This window comes from Amblyomma mixtum, chromosome 2 (genome assembly GCF_055824585.1).
Source record: "Amblyomma mixtum isolate Tamu chromosome 2, ASM5582458v1, whole genome shotgun sequence".
Taxonomy (NCBI): domain Eukaryota; kingdom Metazoa; phylum Arthropoda; class Arachnida; order Ixodida; family Ixodidae; genus Amblyomma; species Amblyomma mixtum.
Genome location: NC_143013.1, coordinates 274,292,930 through 274,320,712, shown reverse-complemented (window position 1 = coordinate 274,320,712; position 27,783 = coordinate 274,292,930). Strand labels below are relative to the sequence as shown.

The 27,783-nt window shown below is 45.9% G+C and overlaps 1 protein-coding gene across 1 annotated transcript; it reads right to left on the bottom strand.

Annotated features, from left to right (window-relative positions):
- Positions 1–390: 390 nt before the first annotated feature.
- Positions 391–27,783, bottom strand: LOC149364046 (phosphatidylinositol-3,5-bisphosphate 3-phosphatase MTMR14-like). The gene is made up of 16 exons (XM_089568630.1): positions 27,667–27,783; positions 23,913–23,978; positions 21,131–21,231; positions 19,721–19,829; positions 19,501–19,570; positions 18,527–18,574; positions 16,598–16,663; positions 15,794–15,857; positions 14,685–14,789; positions 12,218–12,291; positions 11,108–11,178; positions 9,220–9,300; positions 8,811–8,874; positions 7,623–7,785; positions 7,501–7,537; positions 391–492 (listed from the first exon to the last, which is right to left on the bottom strand). The coding sequence occupies exons 1-16, from the start codon at positions 27,781–27,783 to the stop codon at positions 391–393; spliced, it is 1,338 nt and encodes a 445-aa protein (XP_089424756.1).

Sequence of the window (27,783 nt, the reverse complement as noted above, 5' to 3'; positions counted from 1 at the left end):
GCTACCTGTCGATATATTTTCTCTCCGCCCGGACGACAATGCGAGGAAAATTCTTTTTTTTTGTTAAATTGCCGGGAACCCGAGTGTGCGTGCTGTCGGGTAAAGAAAGGGCCCACAAATTTCGAACTTGAAAAGGTAACAAAAGCAAGGGCACAGGCTCGGTGAAACGTCTAAGCCATCGAAGAAAGCGTGGAAAAAAATCTTCGGTGGCAACACGACACTAAATTCTAAGAAAGCCGCAGAGGGCGACGCACCGTGGCAGCGTTCGAAGCAAGGAAAAGGTTTGGCAAAAGGGCTGACCTTCCGTCATTGAAAGAAGCGCCGCCAGATGAGTGGTGCTGCGTCGGCGACAAGGGCGCCACGCTAGGTTCGCCAGAGGGTTCGCCAAACTCAGCGGCTTGTGCGCTTGTGACGGGGGTCATCGGATATCCTGTCCAGCTTTTCGTCCGGGAAAGTAGGGCCGGGTTCCTCGGGCGAGGCTTGGGTGGCGACCTAAATAAAGGGAAACAGGTTGGTTGCCGGAATAGTTTAAGAGCACGCCACGCAAAAGGGTGCGACTAAAGAATTGCGAGGACACTTTGGCAACTAGACTGTTGAGAGGCCAAAGCCGAGGACACTGTGCCGTGACGACTTCCGGAGGATGTGATATCACACCGTTCCCGTAGCTATATCGATACTTAAATTGTACATTTTTCGGGAACCTTAATTACACATTTTTTTTTCATCTAACTTAACACAAATCCGACGTTTTTCCGTCCATTTTGTGACAATTTTCACTATGCCGTGACGAGTTCCGGTGGATGTGGCGTCACACCGTTCCAGTGGCTATATCGATGTCCACGCTATTTCGAGGCAGTTTCGACATTTTTGCCAATAATTAATCAACTAATTAATCTACAGTCATCAAACTGCTTCAGATAGAGGAGAAAAAATGAACCTAGAAGCGACCATTGGGTTTCTTCTATCTTTTTTAGTTCCCGCGTTAAACGCGTGTGATACGCTTTGTTAACGGACGACTGTAAGAGCCTCTAAAGGCTTTAACCTTAATAGGATGTCATGCTAATAGACTTTGCGCTGATCATCAGGAGTTCCAGCGGACTGCGAGAGCAAGGTGTTGTCTCGGTTAGAGGGGTAATGAACCGTAGACAGGTTTAATGGCGCGAACATCTGAGTAAGTTTAAGACGGTAAATTAAAATAATCTGAACAGGTAATAAACGGCGGAAGAACAAGTGGCATATATGCAGACGAAAAAAAAAACCCCGCTTCTGCAGATATGCCAAGAAGAACGTGCATGAATGGGAGCAGCGCTAGTACTTATTTCGTTTAAATCAGGAAAACTTGGCTGTTCCCAGGAGTCTGAAAACAAAAGGGTGCAACTGCTCGATGGAACTTACCGCGACTTCATGCATCTAAAGTGCAGCAAACGGTTAATTCCGGTTGTGGCATCGTACAATGCCTCATTTATGGAAGTATGGTAACAGCCATAGCGAATATAATAAAAAACAGGGCTAACGATGGGGCCTGCTCGCCTTTTTTATTGCGCCCTACAACACTACCACCGAAATAAGTAAACAGATGCGTGAATGAAGCGCGAACTTTACTATTAAAACGTATTTATCACACAATACGCCCGTTTTAGAACATTCTCGGTCCGGTTATTATGCAATGGAAGGTCGCCAACAGTTCTCGAAACCCGCTTTTAAAATTGGATACGTTGCGCAAATCGGAATTGCACAATCTTCGCGCAATTCCATTTGCAATATCCTCTTTCACTAGCATCATCAAGCATTGCAGTCATTGACGCTCGTGTCCAGCACAATGCGCTGCAAGATCCCATGGGCCATGGGTCTGCCCAGAATTCCTCTTGTAATCGTTTACTCTTAAACATCTTCCTGATTGACCAATGTAATAATTGCCGCATGAAACCGAGATTTTCTAAATGATGGCCGCCTTGGAGTATACGTATTTCTCCTAGGCGATGACCAACTTTCCAAACGCGCATAAAGCATATGAAGAGGCGCTGCCTGCAGGCGTGGAATCCTACTGGAAATGCAATGCTGGAATCGAAAGCAAAGCACACTGGCTTGTGCTTGCAGGAAGTGCCCGCGTATGTTTGCGAGTTTATCCAAAGCCTCGTATAAAAAAAAAAAAAATCGGCACCAGGAAATAAAGACACTGCACGGGCACAGTTCCATACGCAACAATTCTGGACAAAAGCACTTTTGAACGGGAAAGCGCTGATAGACGCAATTTTTTCATGTAATAAAAGATTTCACTATAACAATCAATATATCTGGAGATCACCGGATTGCAAATTATCATTTTTTTATGAACATTTTTGCTATCTTCCAAAGCGTTCCCTGTTGGTTTTATATGGCAGTTTTAACTATTCTATTTTTGCTACATATCAGAAGAACTGACCTTCAGTATTTCTATAAGAGCATCTTACAATTTTCAAAAACTTGTCTGAGATTGTTGGACGTGTCTGCATTATCAGCAAAGGCCACCAGCTTGCAAGGGAGTCCTAATCTTTTTTGGAGAACTTGCCATGTGGCATAAAGTGGGATTGCGTATGCGATCGAAGGTTGTGGAGGCTATTTTCAGCCGGAAACCTGAACTGGCTTCGACTCAGTAATGGCGCAGACATTAGTGCTCCGTACTGGTGCATGTAGCTTGAACTTATTCCCTGTGCGCCTAAGCCTTTATCTGCGTTTTAGTCTAATTCGGATTTCATGGCGCATCAAGAACGTTCCATTTTGTCGAGCTTGCAACTGGAAGTCGGCAGTGTAACAGTACGTCTCGCATATAGTCACTACTGCGTCCGCTAACCACTGTCTCAAAATAAACGGAACAGCAGAAACGAGGCCTAATAATTGGCTACCGTAACAAGGAGCCGTTCAACGCTTTGTTGCGGCAAAGCAATGCAGACTGGGATAAGCAGTCGCAACGGTATTCCAAGGGCAGCACGGAGGATTTGAACGTTCAGTGCGTTTTAAACTGTGCCGGACATTTTGAAGCTCGCGAGAACTGCAGCCGGTTTACTTGCCATGGCGTGGGATACTCCTCTTCCGAGCTGCTAGGCATTCGCGAGAACCTTGACGGTCCGTCGGCGCCAAAGTTACTCAATGAGCTGCTGCTTGTACTGACGTTTGGGCTCATGTTCAACTGCAACTCTTCATTGTCTCCTGCAGCGGTTTCTACTAAGCAAGAAAAAAAAAATCCTTCACGACTACATTCCTTTGTAGTACACTGTAGCACTGCATTCACCACAAAACCAAAATCGCGACAAAGGATGTTCTGCATGACAGCCCGCCGCACCGTATCCAAGTAAGGCAACTATTTTCTTGAGAATATTGATGGCATGCCGACATCTTTAACTTCAATCCTGCCCTTTTAAGCAACCACGCTTATATCTAGTCCTTCGGTGCACATTGCTGGTCATGACAATGCAGTGTTCGAATCTGGATTTCCAATGCTGGGAAGGAGTGATTTGCGAAATGACTGGGAAGCTTTGTTGTTGCTGTTGTGTTGGGTTTAATGGCACATAGGCAGCTGAGGCCATCATGCGCCGAACACAAGGTATAGGAAATGTTTTCTGCGGGATTTAATAGAATTGTTGAAAGTGACCAGCGGTTTAAAGGGCCTAAAAAGTTTAACTACCTAGTAATAACGGAGAAAGCGAGATTTAGCAATGGCTAATGGTAGAAGCTTTGAAAAAAGTTTCAGGTAGCCTCAGCGGCCATTCTTGGCTGGGCAAGGATGTCGAGGATCCAAACCAAGGAAATAAAAACCTCACCCTTTTTCCTCACCAATGAGGAAATGGCTGAGGGACATCATGCAAAGCACTGGGTCATGCTTTATATCTTGTTGAGAAAACCTGCTTCTGTTAAAAACTTAAACACACAAGACCTGTCCAGGAGGAGGAGGTAGAAGAGGAAAGGCAGGGAGGTTAACCTGAATAATAATCTGTTTGCTACCCTACACGGGGGAGGGGGTGAGGAGATAAAAAAATGAAAAAGAAAGGGGAGTAACAGAAAATTGAAGACACTCTAAAAAGTCAGCGTTCGGTGAAGTCACAACCTATCGTGCAGGCCAGAAGTCCGCAAGAAGGTTAGCAGTGCCTTGGACGTTTTCACCGCCGACGATCGCCGCGGCCAGAGGCCGAGAATTTCAATCAGTGGGCGTGGACCTCACTTTGTGGATAGTAACGAGGCCCTTGTTTAAGTAACGTATCTGATATACGCATTCGAACAAGAACAAAAATTGAGAGATCGCAGTACTTATACAGGGGGTTGAACGGGTTCCGGTGGAGTAGGGAGCGAGGGTTCTATTTGTGAAAAGCCACGTACCCCCGTTAACGGACTGGACAATTTTCGGAGCAAAGCTATGAGCCCTCTTTGTTAGTAAGCAGAATTCCAGCTTATAACCTCAGAGTCCACTTGGCCGCTCTTCTAGCAACCCAATCAATGTAGTCTCTTCAGGGATTGATGACGCTACTGATGGGTTTTAATGGCGCAAAGGAAGCTTTGGCGAAGAAGCGGCAAGGAACGAGGTGTTTTCGCTACACAAGATGGGGGTCAGGCATTTCAGAAGCACTTAACCCCACAGAAGCCGAGCATAGCCCAGGAAAAAGCATGTGTCCATTCGATCACTCGCGGATGCCCAGTCTTTTTTTGAATGCTGATAGACAGAAGCGATATGAAAGTGAGCAACAGGGATGGGTGGTGATGCTGCCCGATGTCGTGCCTGTGGCTGCTAAAATGATTAGAGCCACGCCTCGCAGCGCCAGCGGCAGCGCTAGCGGTGAGGCGTGCCTATAATTTGAGAATACTAATTTTAAGGACCCTGCTTAAAGTCTCAAAAAAAAAGTGAAGTGCGCACTTAATGAGGTATTCGGCACGCTTAACTACCACACCGCTCTCGCGATTGGGTGCGCTTCCAATGTTTAGAACAGCCACGGGCGCGTTAGCTCCATTCCAGACGCTACCATCTGCGCGTAGGGCAAAATGGGGCATCCTTAAACGAGCCGTTACGAGAAACACCGATGCAAAAGCAGCGGGTGTTCCGGCCATTAAACATGTCACCGCATGTCTCAGAACTCCAAATGTCGATTCGAAAACTGCATTGCGACAGGCGAAACAGGGACCTTAAGACGAGAGACAGACACATTGCGAACGCTGCTGAAATGACTAGACCAGAACACAAATGTCAGTAGTCTGTACGATTGTCAAGGGAACATCATCTTGGAATACGGAGCAGTGTGCGCACACACGAGGAATGCACCTTGTTTTGCAGTGTGTTTTAGTTTTCTGGTTTCAAAACTTGAAGACAACTTCAGACAAACCTCAATATAATGAGACAATTTACATCCAAATATTGGATATGACGAAGAATAGCCATCCCACTCTGAAGCTTCTATAGAAGCGCATGTCACGTGACCTATGTGCCCCGCCAGCCTCCTCGCTTGCTCTCTGCGGACCAGCTGCCAGAGCCATGCCCGTTATTTTTCGCTCAGAAGGCATACAACGCTGAATTTTGTGCACAACGGGGCCTTTAACTGTATCGCGTTAAAATTCCTGTGAGAGATGACTGCCATCCCCAAGGCCTCCGTTTCGGCGTAAGCGTTCTCTGCAAGACAATCCGGTTCTGCGATCAAGCGTTGTGGCGAACTTTGTTGCAAGGACAACCGAAACGGGTGCTGGCGGCGAAATCGCCATGGCACACTCTTATTTTGGCGGACATCGGCTTCAGCACGTAGAAAATGGTGCTAAATATCCCGAATAGATCTCTCCCTGTCGCCTCAAGAATTTGGGCTACAAAAGAAGTGTTCTAGGCTCTGAAACCCGCGCGGGCTTTGGAAGACGTGGGCGCGTGTTCGGTTGGTGTATGCATTTGGGCGTGGGGTACGCTTGCTGAAGGCTCCAAAAACGCACATCAGCGCCACACTAAACATCAGCTATGTTGTCCTCGGTGTACACAGTGGCACCAAGACCACGCACAGCTACACCTACGCAACGGCTATAAGGAAAAGAAATCGCGGGACACCTTCGAGTTCGTTATAAGATGTCATCTTTTTTTTCGCTTTTCCCATTAAAGCCCTGCTCGTGTGCTCTAAATAAAACTCAGTGGAAGGTCGAAACTCTGTCCAGAGCGTCCAACTCTTCGGGCACGTCATCTTGCTTGCGTTATGAAATTTTACGTGAGAAGCGAAGAAATATACTTATACTGATTTTATTACCACAGATGTAGAAAATGGTAAACAATGCGCTTATACAGACCTGGGATTCTTTCCGGAGTGTCAGTGGGGATTTCTATCCTGCGTAGAAAAGCGTATACACGAAGCAGAGGTGGGAAAGGTACTCCAACCAAATTTAATATAGGATCAATTTGGCATGGAACTTGAGATCCAAAACTTACAGGCCGACGCTGGAGAACTCTTCTGTATGAATATGCTTGAGCATATATAAGCAGAAGAAGAAAATCTGCAAATAGAAAACGCTGCTGCATATAACTTGCGCCAGCGCTGTACCAGTCTAGCGTTCCGGCCAGGACTCGGGACAGCAATTTCCGGACTATACTCTATTGAAAAAAAAAGTTGAACGATGCAATAACCCCATATAGGCTTCGTCATACGAATGTCATTCAATTTGCATGAGATTGTAGGCCAAATGTCTGATTTTGCAGAAATGAATGACATTTGTACGACATTAGAATGATAATTTCATAACATTTGCATGACAAACCGTAGATTTTATTGCATCATAAAACTTTCTTCAGTAGGAGTATAACTTATTGCAATATTCTGTCGTAACGTATAGCTCGTAATTATTGAGTACGAAACTCAAGAAAAACAGGAGCACCCCCTGCCGTTGATTTGTCTGGGCTCAAAAGAGTGTCCTGGTCTGGACACCTGATATCCTTCAGCGTGCGTACAGCCTCCAATGAGCGTAGTTTTCATCGGACACATTCAGATGTAGAACTGCTCTTTACTGTTGAAAACCGGTTTAGAGAGGTTATGCTACAGCTTCCGACTTGCTGCCGGCATAACCGACCAGCGAGCAATACGGAGACTCCTCGGGGGCTCTTAGTGGAGAGGTCTATAGGACCCCGAAGATGACCATGAACGTTCTCAATGAAATATATGAAGTCTGATGCTTTGGGCTAAATAAATGCTCGCGCACTTGCTGCGTGCCTAGAGTACATATTGGGGATGAGACAGTATATACCTTGGTCAAGTGCACACACCAGGCCATACAGCTTCTGACCTGCGGCTAAAGGCTAAGGCTGGTACACATGCAAGCGACTGAGCGAATTGAGCGATGCGTCGCGGTGAAAAGTTTTAAACTTGTTTGAACCTCGTCGCATTAGCCGCTCGAGCCGCCGCGACGGCTCGAAACATGTTTTTCCGCCTCGACGGCCGGAATCGCGGGCGTTCTTGCTTGCATGTGATACAGGCTTAAAACAAAGAGAGCGCAACTGAAATAGCGAGCCTCACTCACCTCTTCACTCTTTTCGACCCGGTTGGGTAAGTCATGGCTGGTTTGAAAAGAACAAAGGGAAAAAATAAAGGTTCGCCTAGCGGTACGGCGAATAGAGGGGAACGATTATCGGTTAGACTTGCCTGAATAGAAGCCAGTCGTACGAGACCGTCAGATACGCCATTTCGACGGGAGAGAGGCTTTGATGGATCTCACCGTCAGCCCACATGGAGAGGCGCAGCAGCGATATGAACAGCGGTGTACGGTCCCAGCCATTGACGCAGTGAAACAGGGTGCCACTGGCGCCTGCGCAGAGGGAGAGGTCACTGCACTAGAACGCCGGGTAATACCTGTTGATTATAATCGGAGCACAACGAACGGGAACGGAGTCACTAAAAAAACGGCCGAGCAAAGGACAGCCGTGGGGCTACGACGTCCACGACGACACTTGTCGAAAGATCCTCAACGCGTGTCCGAGAAACAAGGTGGTGATTCATGTCTACGCATGATCCCGTGTCTACGCGTGATTGTAGACAGTCAATATGGGGTCCAGAAAGTACTCGTTTGCTCTATAGAGCAAACGAGTACTTTCTGGACCCCATATTGACAAACACTCGACAATATTGCAGTTCTCTGGCGAGGGCGTGGGCGGGATCACGCGCAGACATTAATCACCACCTTGTCTCTTGCAATCGAGCAGTGGTACCGGTGTTTAACAGTGCAAGAAGCTATAAGAATTGTCGCTGCGCGCACAGCTGGTTGCATTGGGACACAGTCAAAGAAAATGTTGCGTTAATAGATAACCACATTCTTTTTACGCCTACTAGCTTCGACTGGACAGAAATGCGAACTTATTGGGAAGTGAGAAATGCTACGGCGCGTGCCATTACTAGAATATCTTGGCAGTAGACGAACATCCGCAATCCCGCGAGTTATATATGTCGTGGGCTACAGCCTTGCGTTCATCCACTTCTACGTTTCTGCCTCGCTGACTGGAGACCTGCAGGGCGGAACTCGCCATGTCAGCCTCTGGAGTTGTTTTTCGGGCAGCCTTTTGATTACGATACATTTTTATGACTGTAGGCTATCTGCCGCCAAAGAGTCACGACAAAATGTGTTTTCGTCCACTCAAGGAGGAATCAAAGACCCATTACACAACCACTTCACCCACCGATAAGCAAAGTACCAGGCCCTGCTTCTGCCATTTTTATAACCGGTGGGTACCTGGCAGCACTGGGGATCGAACCTCGCACTTTCTGCATGCGAGGCACGTGCTCGGACCAATAGGCCACCGCTGCGGTAGACCAAAGGAGTAAAAGAATTGAGCTCACTGTCGAAAACTAGTTTCAGCAGGAACCGCAAATAGTTCTTGGTCAGCTGCACAAAGTCCCACTCCTGAAATAAGTGAAAAATTCGAGATAAATATAAGGCAACCAACATCAAAGAAAAAAGGAAAAAAGAAAAAATTAATCGTTTCAGTTAGCACTGCATATGCACCAATTTTTTTTTTTTGCGACTGTACAACAGGACATCAGTATAAGCCATTCTTTTGCATGAATAATTACAGGATAACAAGGCTTGCTTTCGCTTTCTGCGTGCATGTGGTGAGGCAGCGTTGTCAGTAAGCTTTATGACGTGTTGAAAACGATCATGCCAATGCAGATTGCTCTGTCTTAAGAGTAAGCAACGCGTGTGAGTGGCGATGACCCCCTGTAAATGATCTGTATTGCACAAACTTACGCCATAACTTTTCCAGTCAATGCCGAGGAACCTGATGATAATGCGGTTGAGGAGGACCAGCTCACAACATTGATGAAAATCCTGCGCACAGAAAAAAAGTAATTGGCAGGTGCCAAGGGTACACTGTACTGGTGCAGCTTCGAAATAATTAGCAATATGTATGGAGAAATACAGGAAATGAAAGACCTAGTCCGGAGCCATCCATCACGACTACTGAACGATTAACTTAGAAGATCTGGAGTTCCTGAACGTGCGCACAGCAAAGAGCGTTTTGGTATTACGCCTTCATCAAAATACGGCCGGTTCGACTGGGACCGAAACCATGGCCTTTGGACGAGAAGCTTAACACCACAGCGCCTGACCGACCGCGGCAGGTCACAGCTGGTGAATAGCTACGGACCTAGTCAAGTTCCTTGTAACTTCCCCAGCCTACCGCCCTCGCGATTATAAAAACAGCGAATTCTCTCATTAATGCGAAAGCCTTACTAAGCCATGTTGTGTTCGCAAAATGTGTCACTGGACATGACGTCATCAGTTGGTGCTTCATCAGTAAAGACATGAAGAGTGGTGTGGTGGAGTACATTAAGTCATTGATTACACAATATTGAGTCAGAATCATTAGTCATCGGTAACATTAGCCATTAGACACCCTAAATAATGGTGAATTAATGACCCTAATTAATGACTACTATCAATGACATTGATTAATCACACTAATTAATTAACATAATGACAAGGGTAAATATTTGGTTTGATTATTGAGGCTAATTAGTGACATCATGTGACGTCATAAGAGTGACGTCATTATACGTCCGATGACGTCACGCCTACAACCATTCGGAGTACAGCAACAAAAAGCTACACATCACCGAGTGGTAGCATCGGAGATCAAAGAGTGGCAGCGGGATCTTAACGGAGTGGGTAAGTACCCTTACAAAAAAAAGTTTTAGCCAGTCTATAGAGTGTATAAACTTCTCTCCATAAAGTCTGTAGACTGTCTATAGACAAATCCTAGAGAACAGTCTATAGGCAACACAAATGCCATAGACAGTCTATAGACAATAGACAATCTATAGATTTACGGCAATACACCTTTAGTAGACTTCTGTCTATAGACAGTCTATAGACTATGAATAGACAAAAAAATATCTATGGGAAGGCAATAGAGTCAAGAAGTCTATAGACTGTCTATAGACCATTTCTATAAGAGTAGGTCTATAGAAAGGCGTCGACTAGAAGCCACCAAAGTCGCGGCAAGCGCCAATGTTTTCAGATTTCTCCAATGCAGTCTACAGTTATCCGTTTTTTTCTTTCTGGCTGGTTAGGGAAGCAAATCAAGTACCGGGGAAGAGTAAGAAGATGCAGCACAGAGTCGAATGAGTGGGCATATTAGATCCAGAAGTCAGTGTACAAAGTGAATAAGGAATACGTTAATACTCCAGTTGGCTTGACATGAATGGAGACGAATTCGCGGCCTTTTGATCCCAGCCACATACAGAGCATCAATGACAGAAGAAGCACGCCACAGAACGTCAGTGTTGTAAGTGCATCGCTGGCCACAAGCAAAAAATGTTAAATTGGGCATGAAGAAGCCTGCCACTAGCTCCAACAGTGTAAGAAATCCCTTCCACCGATACTGCGCATCTGGTGGGACATTTCGAATTCCGAGATGATAAGAATAAAAAGCTGCGATGTAAAGCGACTACCTGAGCTCACATTACAGGGCCGCTACAGATGAAATGAAGTAAAATTTGTTTTCCCACATGTCTTGCAGGTCCAGTCTCAGTACTCCATATTTGGCTAGAGAAAACTGCACGCCCGCATCATGTTTGCGCAGCCACCGGGTTGCAGAAGAGGTGCCAAGTATCGAAGGAAAAGCGGGAAATACCTGGCGCCAGTGGTAGATCAACTTGTTTTCGCTGTAGTCCATGTTCTTGCATTTCTCGAAGAAGGAGCAGCCTGAAACGGGGTCAAGGAAACTGGAACTCCTTCCGTACTATGGGAAAACTACGCAGTGTAAATGCCACTTGGCGATTTCATTGTTAATTAAAAAATCTTGCAAGCTTAAAATTTTAGGGGCTCTGTGGCCACTAATCGTAAAGTGTGAGAGGTCCAGACAAATGGATTATTTACGGTAAGAAACTCCCATAGTAGCGTCACTTCGTTCGCGGTCGGTGTCAGTTAAGGGGGTTCCTTTTGCAGTTGTGGGAAAGTGAGCGGCAAGTTTGGATGCACGTTCAGAAAATTTTGAAAATTTCACAGAAAAGACAAGCAAACGATGCACGTAAAAGTACTAGGAAGTAGGTACGGTAAAGGGAGTTTAAAGTCCCAAAGTGACACGAGCTATGAGAGAACGCAGTAGTCGAGTCTGGTGAAGTAATCAATAACAAACTAACGGAAGGGAGCCAAGGTTCCCGCAACAGGGTTCAGAGAGTATGCCGTCTCCGTTGACATGAACAGGCGTGATCATGCCAGCCAAACAGCTAAGCTCAGAGAGGGCTGTCAACGAGCCCTGGATGTTGAAGGATTATTGTGTAACCATGACGGCACCGTGGAAATAATGTGGCAGTGCGGCACGCAAGCGTCAATGCGGGTCACGACGACTTGATTATTTAGTGTCACAATGTCCGCTTAATGTAGCCGTTAGGAAGTGAGCCGAACCAGTAACGATTTCTGAAAGGGCATGCGAATGATGTGGTTGAAAAAGATTTGAACACTGGCCCGAGTTGAAGTCTGCAGAATTCGAATTTCACGTGCATTAGTCTCGACAAGTAGATGTGCTCTTGCGCCTCTCAGACAGGCGAGAAGGCGAAGCACTGAGAAATTCCAAGCAGACACAGCCAGCCGAAAATGGATAAGGCAGCACTCGCAGAATGCACGGACTCGTTTACGCTTGCTCTCGAGTGTATTACTATTCTTTAAGTGCAGCCGCATCTTAACTTTGTACTCGATGTAGCGTTTCGCATAGTACGATGTGCTTTAGATGAAGTTCTAATACCTGGGTAAGGCAGCTTGAAGATGAAGCAGTACTCGTAGTTCACCCACCTCTCAACCTTGGCATCAGGACCGATACTGCGGTAAGAAAAAAAAAAGGTAGGTATTGTGGGCACACTTTTGTAACAAACGAAAATTCCAAACGGCACACGTTAACAATAATCGCGGCGAGTTCAGCGTAGCAAAATAACAATATCGGGAATCACAAGAGCAAGTTTTTGAGCTAGGAATATGAAACGAATAGCTGCACTCTGCCAGTTGAGGGAAAGAAGATACGATATGGTGGAAATCGACGGCGCAGAAAACTGCTCCTACAATGTTCCTACAATAAATCTCTTTTCGGCCCCTTGGCAGAGGTATTTTACATTTGGCGGTTTTGTGCAGATGTGCGAATATTATAGTGGGAAAGGAGTTAAGCTCGTTGAAAATCTTGAATGGTATTGTAATTCACTCCACTCCGCAAGAAAGGTAAATTCAGTCGTTAGCTGCAAGGAAGAAACATTGCAAGAAAACTGGAGTGGTCAGAACACGGGGACGAGCGACTGAACGAATGGGCAGTGCAGTGGGGCGCATCGGGTTGGGTGTACATGTGACTAAAGGAATTTTGAAAAAACTGAAAGGCTGCTGATGCGACAATAAAATAGAAAATGATCACCTGTCAGAAGAGAGATGCTAATCCAAGTAAACGCGAGTGAATCAAAACAGAGGTGGTATTGGACGGACTCGAGTCGTCTACACTATTGTTGCGGATGCGTGGGGGAGAGTGAGGCGGGTCATCGTTTACATTTTACGCTTGATCTCCTACACCGACGTGTGAAGAAGTTTTTGCACACTATGCTGCATGGCGTATAGTTTATGGGGGTGTAACTTCCCAAACCGGCTCAGGCTATGAGGGAGGTCGTAGTGAAGGGCTCCGGAAATTTCGACCACCTGGGGTTCTTTAACGTGCACTGACATTTATTTATCGGAATTTTTATCGGAAATGCAATGTGTAGAAGTTCCAGATCAAGAAGCTTTAGTAGGTCGAGAAGAGGTTGCAACACAAGTTAAAAATGCAGCATCGGCCTGTTCTTAGTATGAATCTTAGACTGCGAATTGTGAACGAGTATCAACTTCTGCTTCTGAGAATTACAACAGGGCGCATTATGAAGAGTAGAAGTTATTGGAAAGAGGCAAATGCAGGCTTAGGAGGATATTACATGGACGTTTGGTTTAGACCGTGACCATGTAATAAAGTGAGACTAAATTTAGAAGGTGTGTTTTGACGTACTAACTTTTAACAACGTTCCATTCGATATGCAGGATTTCTGGAAAGTGACTGAGAGTACAGATGCACTGCTGGAACAATTCTAAAATTTTTGAAAACTTCTCGATTTGGACGATACAAGCCAGCCGTCTAGAATCGTCTGCTCGTCGGATATCCATGACAGAACGACACAGTAGACATTAATTGTTATATATGGTACAGTAATGCGGCACAGTCTTGGTAGCAGAGCGAAGTGGACAAGTAAAACGTTTCAACACACACCGCGACTAAACTGCAACGATGCTGAAGGAACGGAACGCCACCGTTTGCACCATAGCGCCAAGGCGGCAAGATGCAGTTTGCGTCGCATCAGAGGATGAGTCTCAAAGGCTTCAGGCTGAAGGAAGCGATGCACCCTTCCCCCTCCCCCGCCTCTTCACTGCTACCCCTGCCGCCGAGACAGCTACAACGACACATCGTTACAAGGTAGAGCGAGCATGACTTGGAACAATCGACGTGAAAAAATTCAGGGGGGCACTTTGATGACCTAAAGTGCGGTGAGGCGGAAGCGTAAAGCGCGGTGTTGGTACTTGTGTCACTGATGTGTGGTTAAGATGTTAAGCTTCGCCTCTAACAGTGGAACGTGAAAGCCTCTTGCAATGCTGCCAGGGAGTCCACAGAACGCCCTCGCCCGTTCGGCTCTAAATTGGTTTTTGAGCAAAGGAAATGTATCTGTCTTGCATATCTCGGTGGACACCTGAACCTCGCCGTAAGGGAAGGGAGGAACGAAGTCACCGTATTCACTAGACGCGCCTTTGTTGATTCCAAACCATCGAGGTGGCATGGCGGAGTGGTTAGAGTGCTCGTCTCGCACTCCGGAGACCCTGGTTCGATTCCCCAACCTGACCAATTTCCTACTCTGTCTTATTTATCTGGTCTGACTAGAAAGGTGAATTAGGCTAGTTTGTCAATTAAGCAATTAACTAAACTCAGTTCCACTTGGAGCATCACTATACGATCCCTCTAATTGGTTGTATGGTTAATAGCCAAAGTACAATTTGCCCCGTTTGAAATTCGCGCACTGTGACGTCACGACCATTTCAACCAATTAAAAAGCGTGACATTTCTACCGACAACAACTGCTTACAACAATGAGGCATTAAAGGCTTCTGCCTAAAAATGAACATCCAGTTTGTAAACTCGCTAAGCAAAGCAATGCACTTACTGATCGCCTATTTCTTCAGCTGTCAGATCGCAGATTTTGCGAACGGCCAGTTTTTTGAGCAGCAGAATATCTTCCTGTCGCAGTTTTCCGTGCCGCAGGTCATCGCTACAACCAAAATTGAGCAAGAGTTCAGGTTAAAAATCAGCCGATGATTGGAGTGAAAGAATATGCTGAGCGACCTTCTGAATGACAGTGCGTTGCACGGGCAAGAAAAGGGAAATGAGGAGATCGCTATGAGATACACGAAATAAGCCAACCGACACTGAAAGCGAGTAGCATAGAGGAATTTTTTCGCCGATATTATAACTTGTGGGCTTCACTAATGAGATAATATTGTTTCATTTTATCGCTGAATGATAACCGATTTGAAAGCAGACGAAAAAACACGCATGCCGCCGGTGGTACCCGAACCCACGTCCTCCGAATTTCGAGTTTGGTGTTCTACCAACAGAGATAAAAATGGTGTATAGACGTCTTACAGACTGTTCCCTTCCTATAGATATTCCTTTTTATCTATTTATAGTCTATAGACTGTTTTTCGGCAAAAGTCAACTAAAAGTGTGTGGCCATAAATCTATTGTCTATTGACTATAGCATTTGTATTGCCTATAGACGTCCATAGGATTTGTCTAGAGAGACTCTATACACTATAGACTGATGTCTATGGACAGTCTATAGACTAAAAAAAATTTGAAAGGGTACGAGGCAACTGTCCAGTCTTGTGCTTTCGAGGTATTTATGTTGCGTGCAAACTAACCCCGAGAATGTTCACCAGCGCGACCCTCGTCCACAGCGGTGGGCGTAGTACGTCCTGTATGTCCGCGACAGCAGCGAGAACAAAACCAATTATCGATTACCACTTACGCAAGGCTGCGTTGCGATTAATAATGCGCCTTTGAAACGCTTGAGAAATATTACAAGCATTGAAAAGTATAGAGTCTGAGGAAAACGTCACACGTTTCGTCACTAATGTTAGGACCATTAATCAAATAAAACGATTTCGCATATTAGGGTTCTTGATCAGCATTGTCAATGAGAAAAGGGTACTATAGTACGGATTCCCGACTGGGCGGCGCGAATAAGACCAGCACAGCCATTTTTTCACTTACGTCGTGTTTGCTGTCTGGACATTTTTTTGCGGAGTGTCCTCTACTTCCATGGCCTGTCCACCACCTGCGGAAGCAGCGCCGGAATGTCACCAGCTCTGTTTACACATGGGCGCAGTGCGCGTCGTAAAATTAAGCGCACAGAAAACGGTCAAGATATAAAAATTAAGCACCGCGAAAAGGAATGCGCCAAAGAAACTGAATTAGTTTTTTTTTTTCCCGAATGCAGCGCATTTATCCAAGATAACATGGAAATGAGTAGACCATTAAAAAAAATGAGGCCTCTGGTTGAATGCGAAATGACGAAAATCAAATGTGCGAAAGGGTTAGTTATTAAAGCTACCATTCCTCGATGCTCAAATTGTTCAAGGCGTTCTGAATGAGTGCATAGTTTCAGTTCACCGAGGTCCATTCATGTCTTGTAACAAAACGTTTAAATTAATTAAATTACACCGTAACATACGAGTACATTCATGCCTTTGGCATGCGAGAAACGAAACGTTGCACAAAGAACTCCCTACGCACCAACAAAAGACATGCTCTCTAAGACATATTGCAGCACAGTAGTAGAAAGACGAAGACCAAGCAGCAATGCGCTTGGCATAGCGGAGTCGTCTTTCTGGCTCCGACTGCGTAGACGATTTGAACGGTAAGGATTTAAAATTCCCGGTGGAATGGACGAGCTAAAAAGCAACAGTAGTTACCAGGTGTGAAGTCTCTGCGCTACAAACGACTCATCATGAGTAACCAGTAACCGAAGTGTTACGTTTCGATATTGCAATTCTAGAAGAAAGGCTGTCTGCTTGCCCGAAGACGACTCCTGTTCTGACCCCTGTGGCTTCGGTGCCTGCTTGTCTTGTTTTGCCCAGATACCTGGAATAGAAGATTTATACTGATCAGGGTTAGGAGATAAGCCCGCTGGTGCATTATATTTGTAAAGGGGAACACCAGACAGACAGGACACATGCACCGGGGTGTCTGTCCTATCGGCTGTGCATCTCCTGGTTCAGAAGGAAGGAAAGCACTTTCGGATAATTCAAAAAGAAAGGCTCCCTACATAGAGCGAACTCACACGTCTGCCAATCGTAAATCACTATGGCGTTTAATTACAGAATGAACATGGTACATAGTTTAGGAAACCATTGTGAGAGAGGAAGGCTGCTGCACAGTTGAAATGAGATGAGACAAGGCTGCTCATAAGGGGAACCAGCCGTTGAGTAACTCAACCTACGTATCAATTGTTACAAACGCAGTCGAAAAACAACACAAAATTTTCTCTCGTAACAAATTTTCTATAATATTTTTCCGTATCAATTTGTAGTTACACAAAATTTTATTGTTGCTACAAAAAGTGCTGCCAAAAAAAAAACTGCAGCACTACTTCAAAATATCACAGAACAGAAATAATTACCAGCGGTTTAATCATGTTGCACTGAATGGTCGAGCGATAGCTGTCCTTGCTTTTACAGTGATTTGGCTTGACTTGTTGCTTGCGGCTGGTAACCCGGGACAAATTTGGAAAATGCTATCGTATTAACGCATTCAAATTAGGCTGGACATAGATTTTGGCCGAAATTAACGAAGGCCAAACTTCAGGGGCGGGGTGGACCAAATTTGGGGGGTGAGATGGTGACATTTTGAAGACAACCCGGGTCTAATTTGGAAATACTATCGCATTGGCGATATTCAAAGTATGACTGATCATCTGCCTTAAGGCTGTTTTGAAATTGCTAAGTCAAAAGGTCACTTGAATGTCAAATATACCGAGGGACCGAGTTTTGCATCGAGTAGAGCTGTTGCTAAGAAATATTACAACAAAAAATTTTATACTTGGTACAGTTCTGGTACTTTTCTCCGCCTGGGTGCGTCATCGGGATAGAACCAACTCATTGATTTTACAAATTGGTTTATGATAAATACAGAAGCTGCTGAGGAGACTCTGGATTGCGTAGTAAAATGGCCATGCGTATTCCCCGATGCAGTTGACTTCCATACTGACTTCTAAAGCGCTTTGTCGAAGCGAACACTTAGCTCTAGAGAGCTTAAGAAAGCGTAATATCAGCGCAGTGGAGTTCACCCGACAAAGACGGAATTCAGCAGGAGGAGGAGGGCATGCAACAGGCCTCTCAAAGCAAACTTGTCGTCAAAGTTTCACATATTGGCCGAAAGATACGTAACTTCTTTGTCAGATAAAAGCACTGATGGTGCACTGACGCACATATCTTTTATCTGACAAAGAAGTGGTGCATCTTCCTGCCAATCTGTGAAACTATGACAAGTATGCTTTGGTTATTTCACTCCCTCTCCTTATGTGTCTTTTCGCACTACTTTAAGTTTATTGCGCGCCCACATTATATAAGGGGGTGTCTCTGCAATGAATTCCTAGTTGTGGGTCAGCGCCTGTTTGTACGTCTCTTCTTGTTGTCAGTGTCTTTTTTTTTGCGCTGTTTTAGAAGGAACAACCACCAACTCGCCCAAGCTTTTACCTTAGCAAATTTTATTTCCTGAAAATTATCAGAAATTCCTGAAAATTGTCACAAAACAATTTCCGAACGCAGCTAAAAAAATGCATGGCGCGAGATTAGGACAGTTCTTTCCAGAGCTGCATGAAAACCCTGCCTCTTACAGCAGATGCGGTTATGGTATCTAGACATGTGAAGTGAATGCCTAATCTAAGGACGGAATTATTGAACGGCAAGCCAAACATCGCATCGTGAGTGCACAATACTGTCTTACCGCCTGACATGCCGCTGCAGACTTGGCCGCAGTAGTTGGTGGTGCCACCTGCACGTAAAGAAAAATGCATTGGTAAAACGACTTGGCCCAGGTACTCATCCCCTCTAAAAACGACTGTAGCCTTAGAGGCACCTCCGCGAGGTATATTTAACTCTCCATTGCAGCCCTACTGAAGCATTCCTTGTGAGCCGCTCCTATGGAATTATGGGAATGTGGGGCCCATTTTATATGATAAATATGTCTGAATTCACATGCAGTCTATATGTTTTAACGCGAAAGCGTTAAAACATATAGCATAAGGCATATATAAGCATACATAAGGCATACATAGCATAAGGCAAACATAAGGCAGAATAAGGCCCACCACTGAGACTACCTGCCATCGCAGGGCAGTGGCGCATCGCTTAACCGCTGCACCACTGCTCCAGGATTGGTATGAGGACCCCCCAGGGATCTATGAAGGTGAAGTAGAGAATGACGTGCACATATTAACTCATACTCCCTTAAGGTGGAGCTTGTGTCCTTTCCAATCTTTTTTTCATAAGGAGCGCGTAAACTTTCCGTACAGTTAGGTTCTGTGCATGACGTCATAAAAATATCCGTATGAATCCATACACACTGTTTATGTAGTCCATGTCACCTCGATATGAAGCATATGAAACAGCTGTATATAGAGCGAACCACGACCTCCACTTCACATCAGACAAACCACAGTAGCTCACCCCCTTAGCCCATAACGATTTTGAAGAGGGACTCGCACGCTATACTAAGGCAGCAGCGACTGTGCAGCTTAAGATTTCTTTTCACATGTGCGTGACTGATTTGTCGTCAGCGCAATGTGGTCGTGTACTCAAGGATAAATGTCTACAACGCCAAGCTCAGACACCAGACAGCAGCGCTTAAAACTGGACGAGCGCGAGGACGTTCCTCACGAGTTGCACGAGTACCGTACACAGGCAAGAAGTAACACTTACCAAAGAATTTGACGATAACTTCCCAGTGCTCCTCAAGTGGTCCAGAGAGCGTCGCCAACCTACAAAAGGTCTGAACACGAAGAGAAATGTGGACAGAGCCCGTACAGATAAAAACACATTTTGTAAAGCACTGTAGCTACGAACAGAAAGTCTTCTACACAGTTGGATATACGTGCTGTATATACGAAGGTTCGAGAGTAAGGCAAAAAAAGCTCCGTACGTTGTCATCGTACAAGAGGACTGGAACAGCGAAGCGCGTGCGGCCTTTTGTCCAGCTCTCTTTATCCGTGGCCGCAGAAACACTCTCGGTGCTCTGCTCGTGAGCCACACTGCAAAACAGAAAGGGAAGGGCTCAGCAGTTGCGGTGGAGATAGAGCGGACAGTGTGGAGAAAGGACGTGTCCTGCAACAAAGCTGCATCCAGAGGGAAATATGCTCGGACCGAAGCTCATCCTGATATGCGGCGGGTCCCTAACAAGAAGCCCTTGCCCGTTTGTCAGGATATTGTGGGCTGCCTGATGGTTGGATTATAACTAATCGAGCCAACCACCACTGCAATCTCCACAAGTTTGGAGGGGGTGGAGCGAAAATAGTCTTCACCCGGCGTGCGAAACAGAAGATTAGGACTGCTGATTAGGGGCCACGCCTGAATAGCCGTTGACCGGAGGCATGAGGCGCACAGAAGTTCCGTAAAAAAAAAAAAATAGTTTACTGAGGGATAGAAAAATATATTACACAAACACTGAGCCCAAGAAAACATCGTCATTTTGTCAGGCGCAATGTAAACTAGAACACCACTACAATCCCAACAATCGCGTTAATATAAAGAAATAAACGCAAAGGTAACAACTATAGAAAAGAAAAAAGAGATCAAGGGAGTGGGGAGGAACGGTGGCTTAGCTGCGGAGTGGCAATGTCCGGTCGCAGGCAGCGTCGGGCTGCGGATGCTAGTTGCAGGGCTGATGGGGTTTCGGGGTGTTGCGAGCGGTATTCGGCGCATGGCCTCCAAATCGGATTGGGTACACGGGCGCAAAAAAGTTGCTGCATATTGACGTATGGGTTGTCCAATATTAAATGTCTAGCCAACCTACGAAGAGGGCGACTGAACTGTTGCGTTGCTGGCGCTTCGGAGGCTTGAAAGGATGGAATGTTGTTAACGTCTCAATCAACCACGGCGCGAAAGTGCGGAATAGGTACACTTTCTCAAAGTTCGGTCATATTTGGAGCCAAGCGTGTGGCCTGAACATGTTTAAAGAGACTTGAAGCAGCACAGTAAGCATTCCTTTTACTGTCACCTTAACGAGGACACATAGCGAAGCCAAGTGGCCCGGGCGCTAGGAATGGCAGCTAAACCCGATCTTTTATTCTTTAGCTCGCGTGCTTCATTACAAATGATGGTGCCAGTGGTTGGTTGCTCTGAATAGAAAACTCTTATTTGTGTTTGAAGGGACATACGGTCGCAAGAAAATGCCGAACATTAGCTTGTCCTTTAAAGTATTAGAGCACGGGCGGAAATGCATCATTTCGAGAAGGCTATTGCAGGGGGTGAAAAGTGCGGTACCTCACAGAAGTATTTTGCCTTAAAAAAAAAAAAAAAGCCGATACTTGAGGTGGCTTTGAAAATCCCTTGCCTTTCAGCAGTTTCATCACCTCTGGCATCGGTACGAACCACCAATGGCTCGATGTTCTTGGGGCGAATGGAGCCGAGGGAACCGTAGCCGTCGTCGACTACCTGCATGAAAGAAAAAAAAAAGTGACTGTGGGAGGGGGGAGCAATTACGGGTACTAGAAGGCCAGCACTATGTAATGCACTCGTTCTACATATTGTGCAGGAAAGCAGAGTTTTTAAGAGCTGTTTGTACCGATCCCAAACCCTATGGCGATCAGGAGCGTAGCGTGCATGAATCGCAACGGCAGGGGAGATAAACGCGAGGCACTTGCGTCTAGAAGCTCGACTTGAAAGGTACATCTTTGGAAAGCAGCGACAGAATTCACTGGGCGATGTAGAGCCCCGGGGGTCAGGTAGAATTCGACAAATCGCAGATGAGGAAAAACGATGCAGTGCAGTGCCCAAGACCCTTGTTGCTGCACGACAGTACGCCTTTTGGCGAGTAATTAAATCGTACGGCAAGCTTAGAGGGAATCACCCAGGGTGTTTAAAAATTTTAAAATCAGCCGAATTGTCGGTCCTATACAAAAAGTACTTGCAGCTCAGCCGCAGAGCGCGGAAGAGTAGAGTTAATAATGAAGTATACAATAGCGTAGGTTGACAAAAGAAATACAGAAGAACACGCAACAAAAACAAAGAATAAGATAAGGGACTGCAAGATGAATACAAAACAATACAAATAAAAGAAAAAAATCGCAGATAAATAAAAATAAATATTGCCGCGAATGACATTCGCGGCTTGAGGCGACGCGAGCAGATAAGGTTCGCTGGCTGCTGCGCGAGAGCTACATGTTATCCCCGCAACAGATCACGCATCGCGTTTACTGCATAGAACATGGTTAACTGCAACACTCGCGCTATGGATTGAACATCATCTTGTTCAACTTCCATCTGCGGCGTGAATAGATCAGAGCCGCTTAATCCGGATAAGAGTTTAACCCGTGTCTGATATCGTGCCGACAACCCAACAAAGCGAAACCATGAGCCAATAAGGATAAACACAAGCTTTTTCCCACGTGTATTCGATTTAACTGGCTTAAAACCCGACCATTTCTTTGGTTAGGTAATCTAGCCACGAGACTCGAATTTATTGACATAACAGCAAAAAGTGGACGAGAGCGATGCTAGAAAATACTGAGCAAATAAATGCTCAGCAAAGCAAATGCTGAGCAAAAAAGCAAAAGAAACAGTGCTTGACATGAAAGGTAAACAGGAAATGAAGTAACATGCGTGCTCCAGGTGCTTTATTAAACCAGCAACAGCGTTTTCAATGGGAAATACAATATTTTCGCGTGACATCTTCTAGAGCTTTATCATCGGAGGAAAACCTGCATGGATGATATTGACAGTTTAAGAAATTTACGCTTCGCGATGGCGGTGTAGTCATCCGTGACAACGCAGTTATCAAGCAGAGAGCCTTTCCTTCTAGAACTGCGACCGTGCCTGTCTAGTATGACCTAGGTGCTATTTGGGTAACAAATACCAGAGCCCACATCAGTGACGGGCACATTTCAAGCACGAAGAGTTCTGCTCTGACCGTCTCAGTAATGACAAGGCAGATGGCACATATGCATGGTGATATGGACCTTTATCACACGCGAAGTAGAGGCGGCGGAATGGGGTAGAAAATTTTGAAACGCTGCTTCCTTATTGATAGATGCTGTAGAATAAGAACCAGTGGCTCACTACTATAGACCTTGCTTTGCTAAATTATGAAGTCAGTGGAGCATTCCTGTAATCACCGAATGATCTATAATCTAGTTGTAGGGTTGAACTTCCCAAAGCGACTCAGACAATGGGGGACACCGTAGTGGAGGGATCCGGATAATTTCGATCCCTTGGGGTTCTTTTATGTGCACTAACAACGCACAGTAAACGAGCCTATAGAATTTCGCCTCCATAGGAATGTGACCGCTGCGGCTGGGATCCAACTCGCGTATTTCCGACCAGCAGCCGAGCATCAAAGCTAGTGAGCCACCGCGGTAGCTTATTCCTCAAATTACACTTTACGAAATTATTAGCACAGCCAGCTTTTATACTGCCGTATCTTAGCAGTTTATCCCGTGTTAGATTTACCTCAGTAGGTCGAGCTCGAAGCGATATATCAAGCACGTACCGAAGGTAATAATCCGACATACGTACGGTTGCTTCGAGCATTCGCTGTCGGGATGTTAGAGGGATATAAAGGGCAGAGGGATATAAAAAGGAACATATCGAACAAAGTTCGTTACAAATGCGTGTAGCGCGCCATAGACCAGACACAGAAGGATAGGGCGAGCACTACATAGCTGGTGACATGCATCTGGAACAAGCATTACGAGCCAACTAGCTGACCAGCAAGTGTTGTTAATCTATGACATGCAGTTAATTATTGTCTATATGCTACGTCAAATGAAATGCGAGCATCCAAACTATAAGCAGAACACAAGGACAGAAATATCGGCTGAAGAAACCTAAGTTTCATCAGTGAACCCGTCCACACAGCGGACTGCGCGCCATCGCATTGAAGCAAGAGGGCTAACACTAAGCTTCAATCAACTAAAATTGTTCGGACGTTCGAGTTTGAAATATGTGTGGGTGTTATGCGACGCTGACATAATGAAAAGAACAGCTTGGTTTTATCGAGGGCACGTAGCCATTGCAAAGCCTCCTTTTAGGCTAGAAGGCAGGTCAAAAATATCACCCAGGACTCAAGGTGCTTTCGTATTTGATGTGCCACTACGAACATCAATGTTTTCGCTTACCTTGACCGTGTAGTCTTGGGCGAGCAGGAGCGAGCTCTTCTGTTGAATGTCAATAAACTCTCGAATCTGAGGCAGAAGAAAGAGTGAACCAGAGTTAGAACGTCTCTGTGCCAAGTCGCATGCTGGACACATGTGGCGACAGATACCACGCATACGGGACACAGACCCAAGTTGACGAAATAATTCTGCCAGTGCTTGGCAGATAATAGAGACCCGATAGACATGTAATTGAAAGAAATCCGATCCGCCCTGTCCAACGTTCCTCCTGTCCCCGTCCAACGTGTTCCTCCAAAAGCAGCTGGAATTCAGTCGGCATCAGTAGACATTCAAACCATTCGCAGATAGCAGATTTTTACATTTTCATACCGTTATACAAGCGTCGTCGCGCCCACACTTCTATCACAAGTACAACTGTAGCTATGAAAATAAGGAAAAAGTGGACACATCTTCACACAATTGGTCTTTGTCCTCCGAGCGTAGAATTATAGAAAGACAAAATTAAGGACAAGGACAAAACATGGCAGAAAGAGCGAACATGCATCCTCGAATTTAGCGCTCCACATATGAAAAAGACGTTGCTTACGCTGCCACGGGCATGAAATGATTGAAAATCAAGCGGCTTGGAAACGATACAACAAAGAGCCAACCGAGCGCGATACATACCTCAAGCACGTGCGCAAAATCGCAGTTAGGGCATACTATCGCAGACAGTATTAGCAGGAACACAGGAGCGCGTGGCGTGGGGATACGCGGCGGCCGCTTTCAGCAAAAAAGTGTAGAGGGTTCGGGCATTGTGCATTCTGCCTGCACCTCGACAGCGCGCGTGCTTCCACAAACGTGGAACATAACGTTTGCACCTGAACGTGATAACGCTTAATGATCGCGGGGTGTGGCAGTGCGCCTTTGGGCAGTGATAAAGGTTTTTACTAGGGGTGTGCGAATATCAAATTTTTCGAATACGAATCGAATATCGAATAATTAAGGACAGACGCATTTAATCACTACAAGACGCATTTTTGGGCACCCAAAAACATCACATTTCAACTATCGATGATTAAATAAACACAAACGGCGTGTGTGGCTGCACATGGTCAGGCAGAAGTAGTTCCCTTCTAAATGAAACGATTCCTCCAGCCACAGAAAATGCCCTCTCACTTGGCACTGACCTGGCACGTATTGCGAGGTACTTCGTGCGCAGCTATGACTATACCAGCTTCGCAGGTATAGCCACAAAAAGCTCAACAGTGCAGTCAGCTACGGCACGGCCCTTGGAGGAAGAAAGAATTTTCCTTCCGTGTAGGCGCCGCCATGTTGTTATGTATCTGTCGATAGGGCTTGCGGACCGAAATGAACGCCGGTGCTCACAATGAATATTCGGTTAGATACGAATATTCGCGTCGGGTCGAATATTCGAAACACGAATACTTGGATCTCGAATCGAATTCGAATACTAAAAATATAATATTCGAAATATATTCTAAAATTTCGAATATTCGCACACCTAGTTTTTACGCCTCATCTGTTCTGCTTTTGCTTGAAGCTACTAAACGGGATGCTTTTGGCTAGCCCTTTTCTCAAACTTTTTTTCTCTGGGCAAGGACGAGCTTTAGTGACATACGCAAAGGTCTAGTAGAAACGTCGTTAAAAGGCCACTCTCAGCGGAATATTTGTTCTGTGACATGGCGAGCCATTGAACACCGTGAAAAGGAAAAAGATCGTCCAAGCATATCCAACGCAAGGATGGCTGGAAGATGCACCACAGGACAGGCGACCACGCTACACCACCCATGTTGAAGATCTTACCACTGTTGGCATCGCCAGCGACAATCCGTTTAAAACGGTGTAGTACATCAGCGGTGCTCTTGGCCTCAGCCATGTGAGGCAGATCACGGTTGGACGGAGTCGCATTTCCGCCCACAAACCACTGCTTAAGACAGACAGCTAAACAGCTTGGCTCAAGCTCGCCATCGACCCCCGAAGCTGGGCAGTAAACGAGGGAAAGAATGTGCTATTTTCTGACAGTTCAACATTTTCGAGCTGCTATGATCAGCAAAGAAGAGTATGGCGCATAGAGTGCTCACGTTTCAGCACGCAAAACATCAAGGAGGTCGCATCAAGCTGACTGCAGCGAATGCGTGTGGTGCGCTTTCACGCGATGGCCTCTGGCCCGCGGTCAAGATTGATAGAAAATTCACCAGCGCCACCTATCGCACAATATTGGACCAAAAGATGATTCTGTACGCGCTGAACAAACCGCACACGGACGGCTACTGCCTGTTCCAACAGGATATATCGCATGCGCATACAGCAAATTTGGTTGGGGCAAGCTTTTTGAAGAGCGAAACCTTGTGTGATTCTCACGGTGCCCAAAAGGTGCCACCCCTAAGCATTATCGAACATGTCTGAGACGATGTGACAGTCAATCTTTCCAAGCTGTCCTTGGTCTTGGCCACAAATGCGCAACTATGGGAAGGAATACAAGAGGAGTGGCGGCGCCTTCAGCAAGACACTCATTTAGAAAAAAACTCATTTATTCTATGCTTCTTTGCCTTAGAGGCTGGAGAGCGTAATTAAGGGTTCCGGTGGCATGCTGTGCTACTAGAACACCAACCGCAAGGAAGTGCAAGCAAACAGCACATTTTTAAGTCCTTTTATAGGAACGTTTTTCACATTGGCAGACATCAATAAAATATTTTTCACCTCGCTAGGTGTTCCATGCGGCTTAGTTCTATTTAAAACTTCGGCAGCTATACCGCGAGGAAGAATTACTTTCGTTTCTTCTATTTCCCCGCAATCGATTTAGGATTAAACTTCCTCTCAAGCGCGGCCTGAATGGAGCGATTCTTGCAAGGGAAATCACGTCCTATCTCAAACGCACGCGGAAACGCCTTGGAACTTGCACTATCATGTGTATTCGGCTTCAGTTTGGTTTATCGGGGTTTAGAGTGCCAGATTGACTCAGGCAATGAACGCCGTAGCGGACGGCTCCGGAAATTTTCGCCATCTGGTGTTTTTTAAAGTGCGCTGCCATCGCGTAGTACACTGGCCTCTAGAATTTTGCCTCCAGCAAAATTCACCGCGCTCGAACCTTGTGCCTGTGTTCCACGGTCGCCTGCCTCCGCAACGGATGCTATGAGCACGGCCGCGCATAGCGAAACCCTGCGATAATTGGGCGTTATCACGTTCAGGTGCAGATGCGATGTTACGTGGTTGCAGAAACATGTGTACGGTGGGGTTACAGGCAGACAGCACAACGGTCGAACCCTCTCCACTTATTTGCTTCAAGCGGCTGCCATGTATCGCGACAAGGAGGGTTTGAGGCTATTTGCCACCCACTTCCGTGTTCCTACTCATCATAGTAGAGGCGACAGTGTGGATAACAAATTAGCATCGAGCACTGCCACGTCGTGGTGAATCGGGCGCTGGGACGGCTTTGAGCGTCTTTCAGTCAAAGCCACGCCAAGTGAAGTAAAGTTTGGTTTTCCGCTGTTTAACGCCCCAAAGCGACTCAAGATATATGGGACGCCGTATTGGAGGGCTCCGGATAATTTCGACCACGTCGTGTTCTTGAACGTCCAGCGACATCGCACAGAACACGGGCCTCTAGTATTTCACCTCCATCGAAATGTGACCACCGTAGCCGGGATCGAACCCACGTCTTTCGAGTCAGCAGCCGAGCAACATAACCGCTGAGACACCACGCCGGCTACGAAGTAGCACCCGGTACGAGAACTTCGAATTTCCATTCTCTTACCTTTTCAGAGTCGCTGGCCATGTTGTCGAACGCGGTGTTTGCGAAAGCGAACACAAGTTTCTCGACGTCCTCCTCGTTAACAACCATTACTCGCTCCTGTTTTCTCGGAGGAGCCAT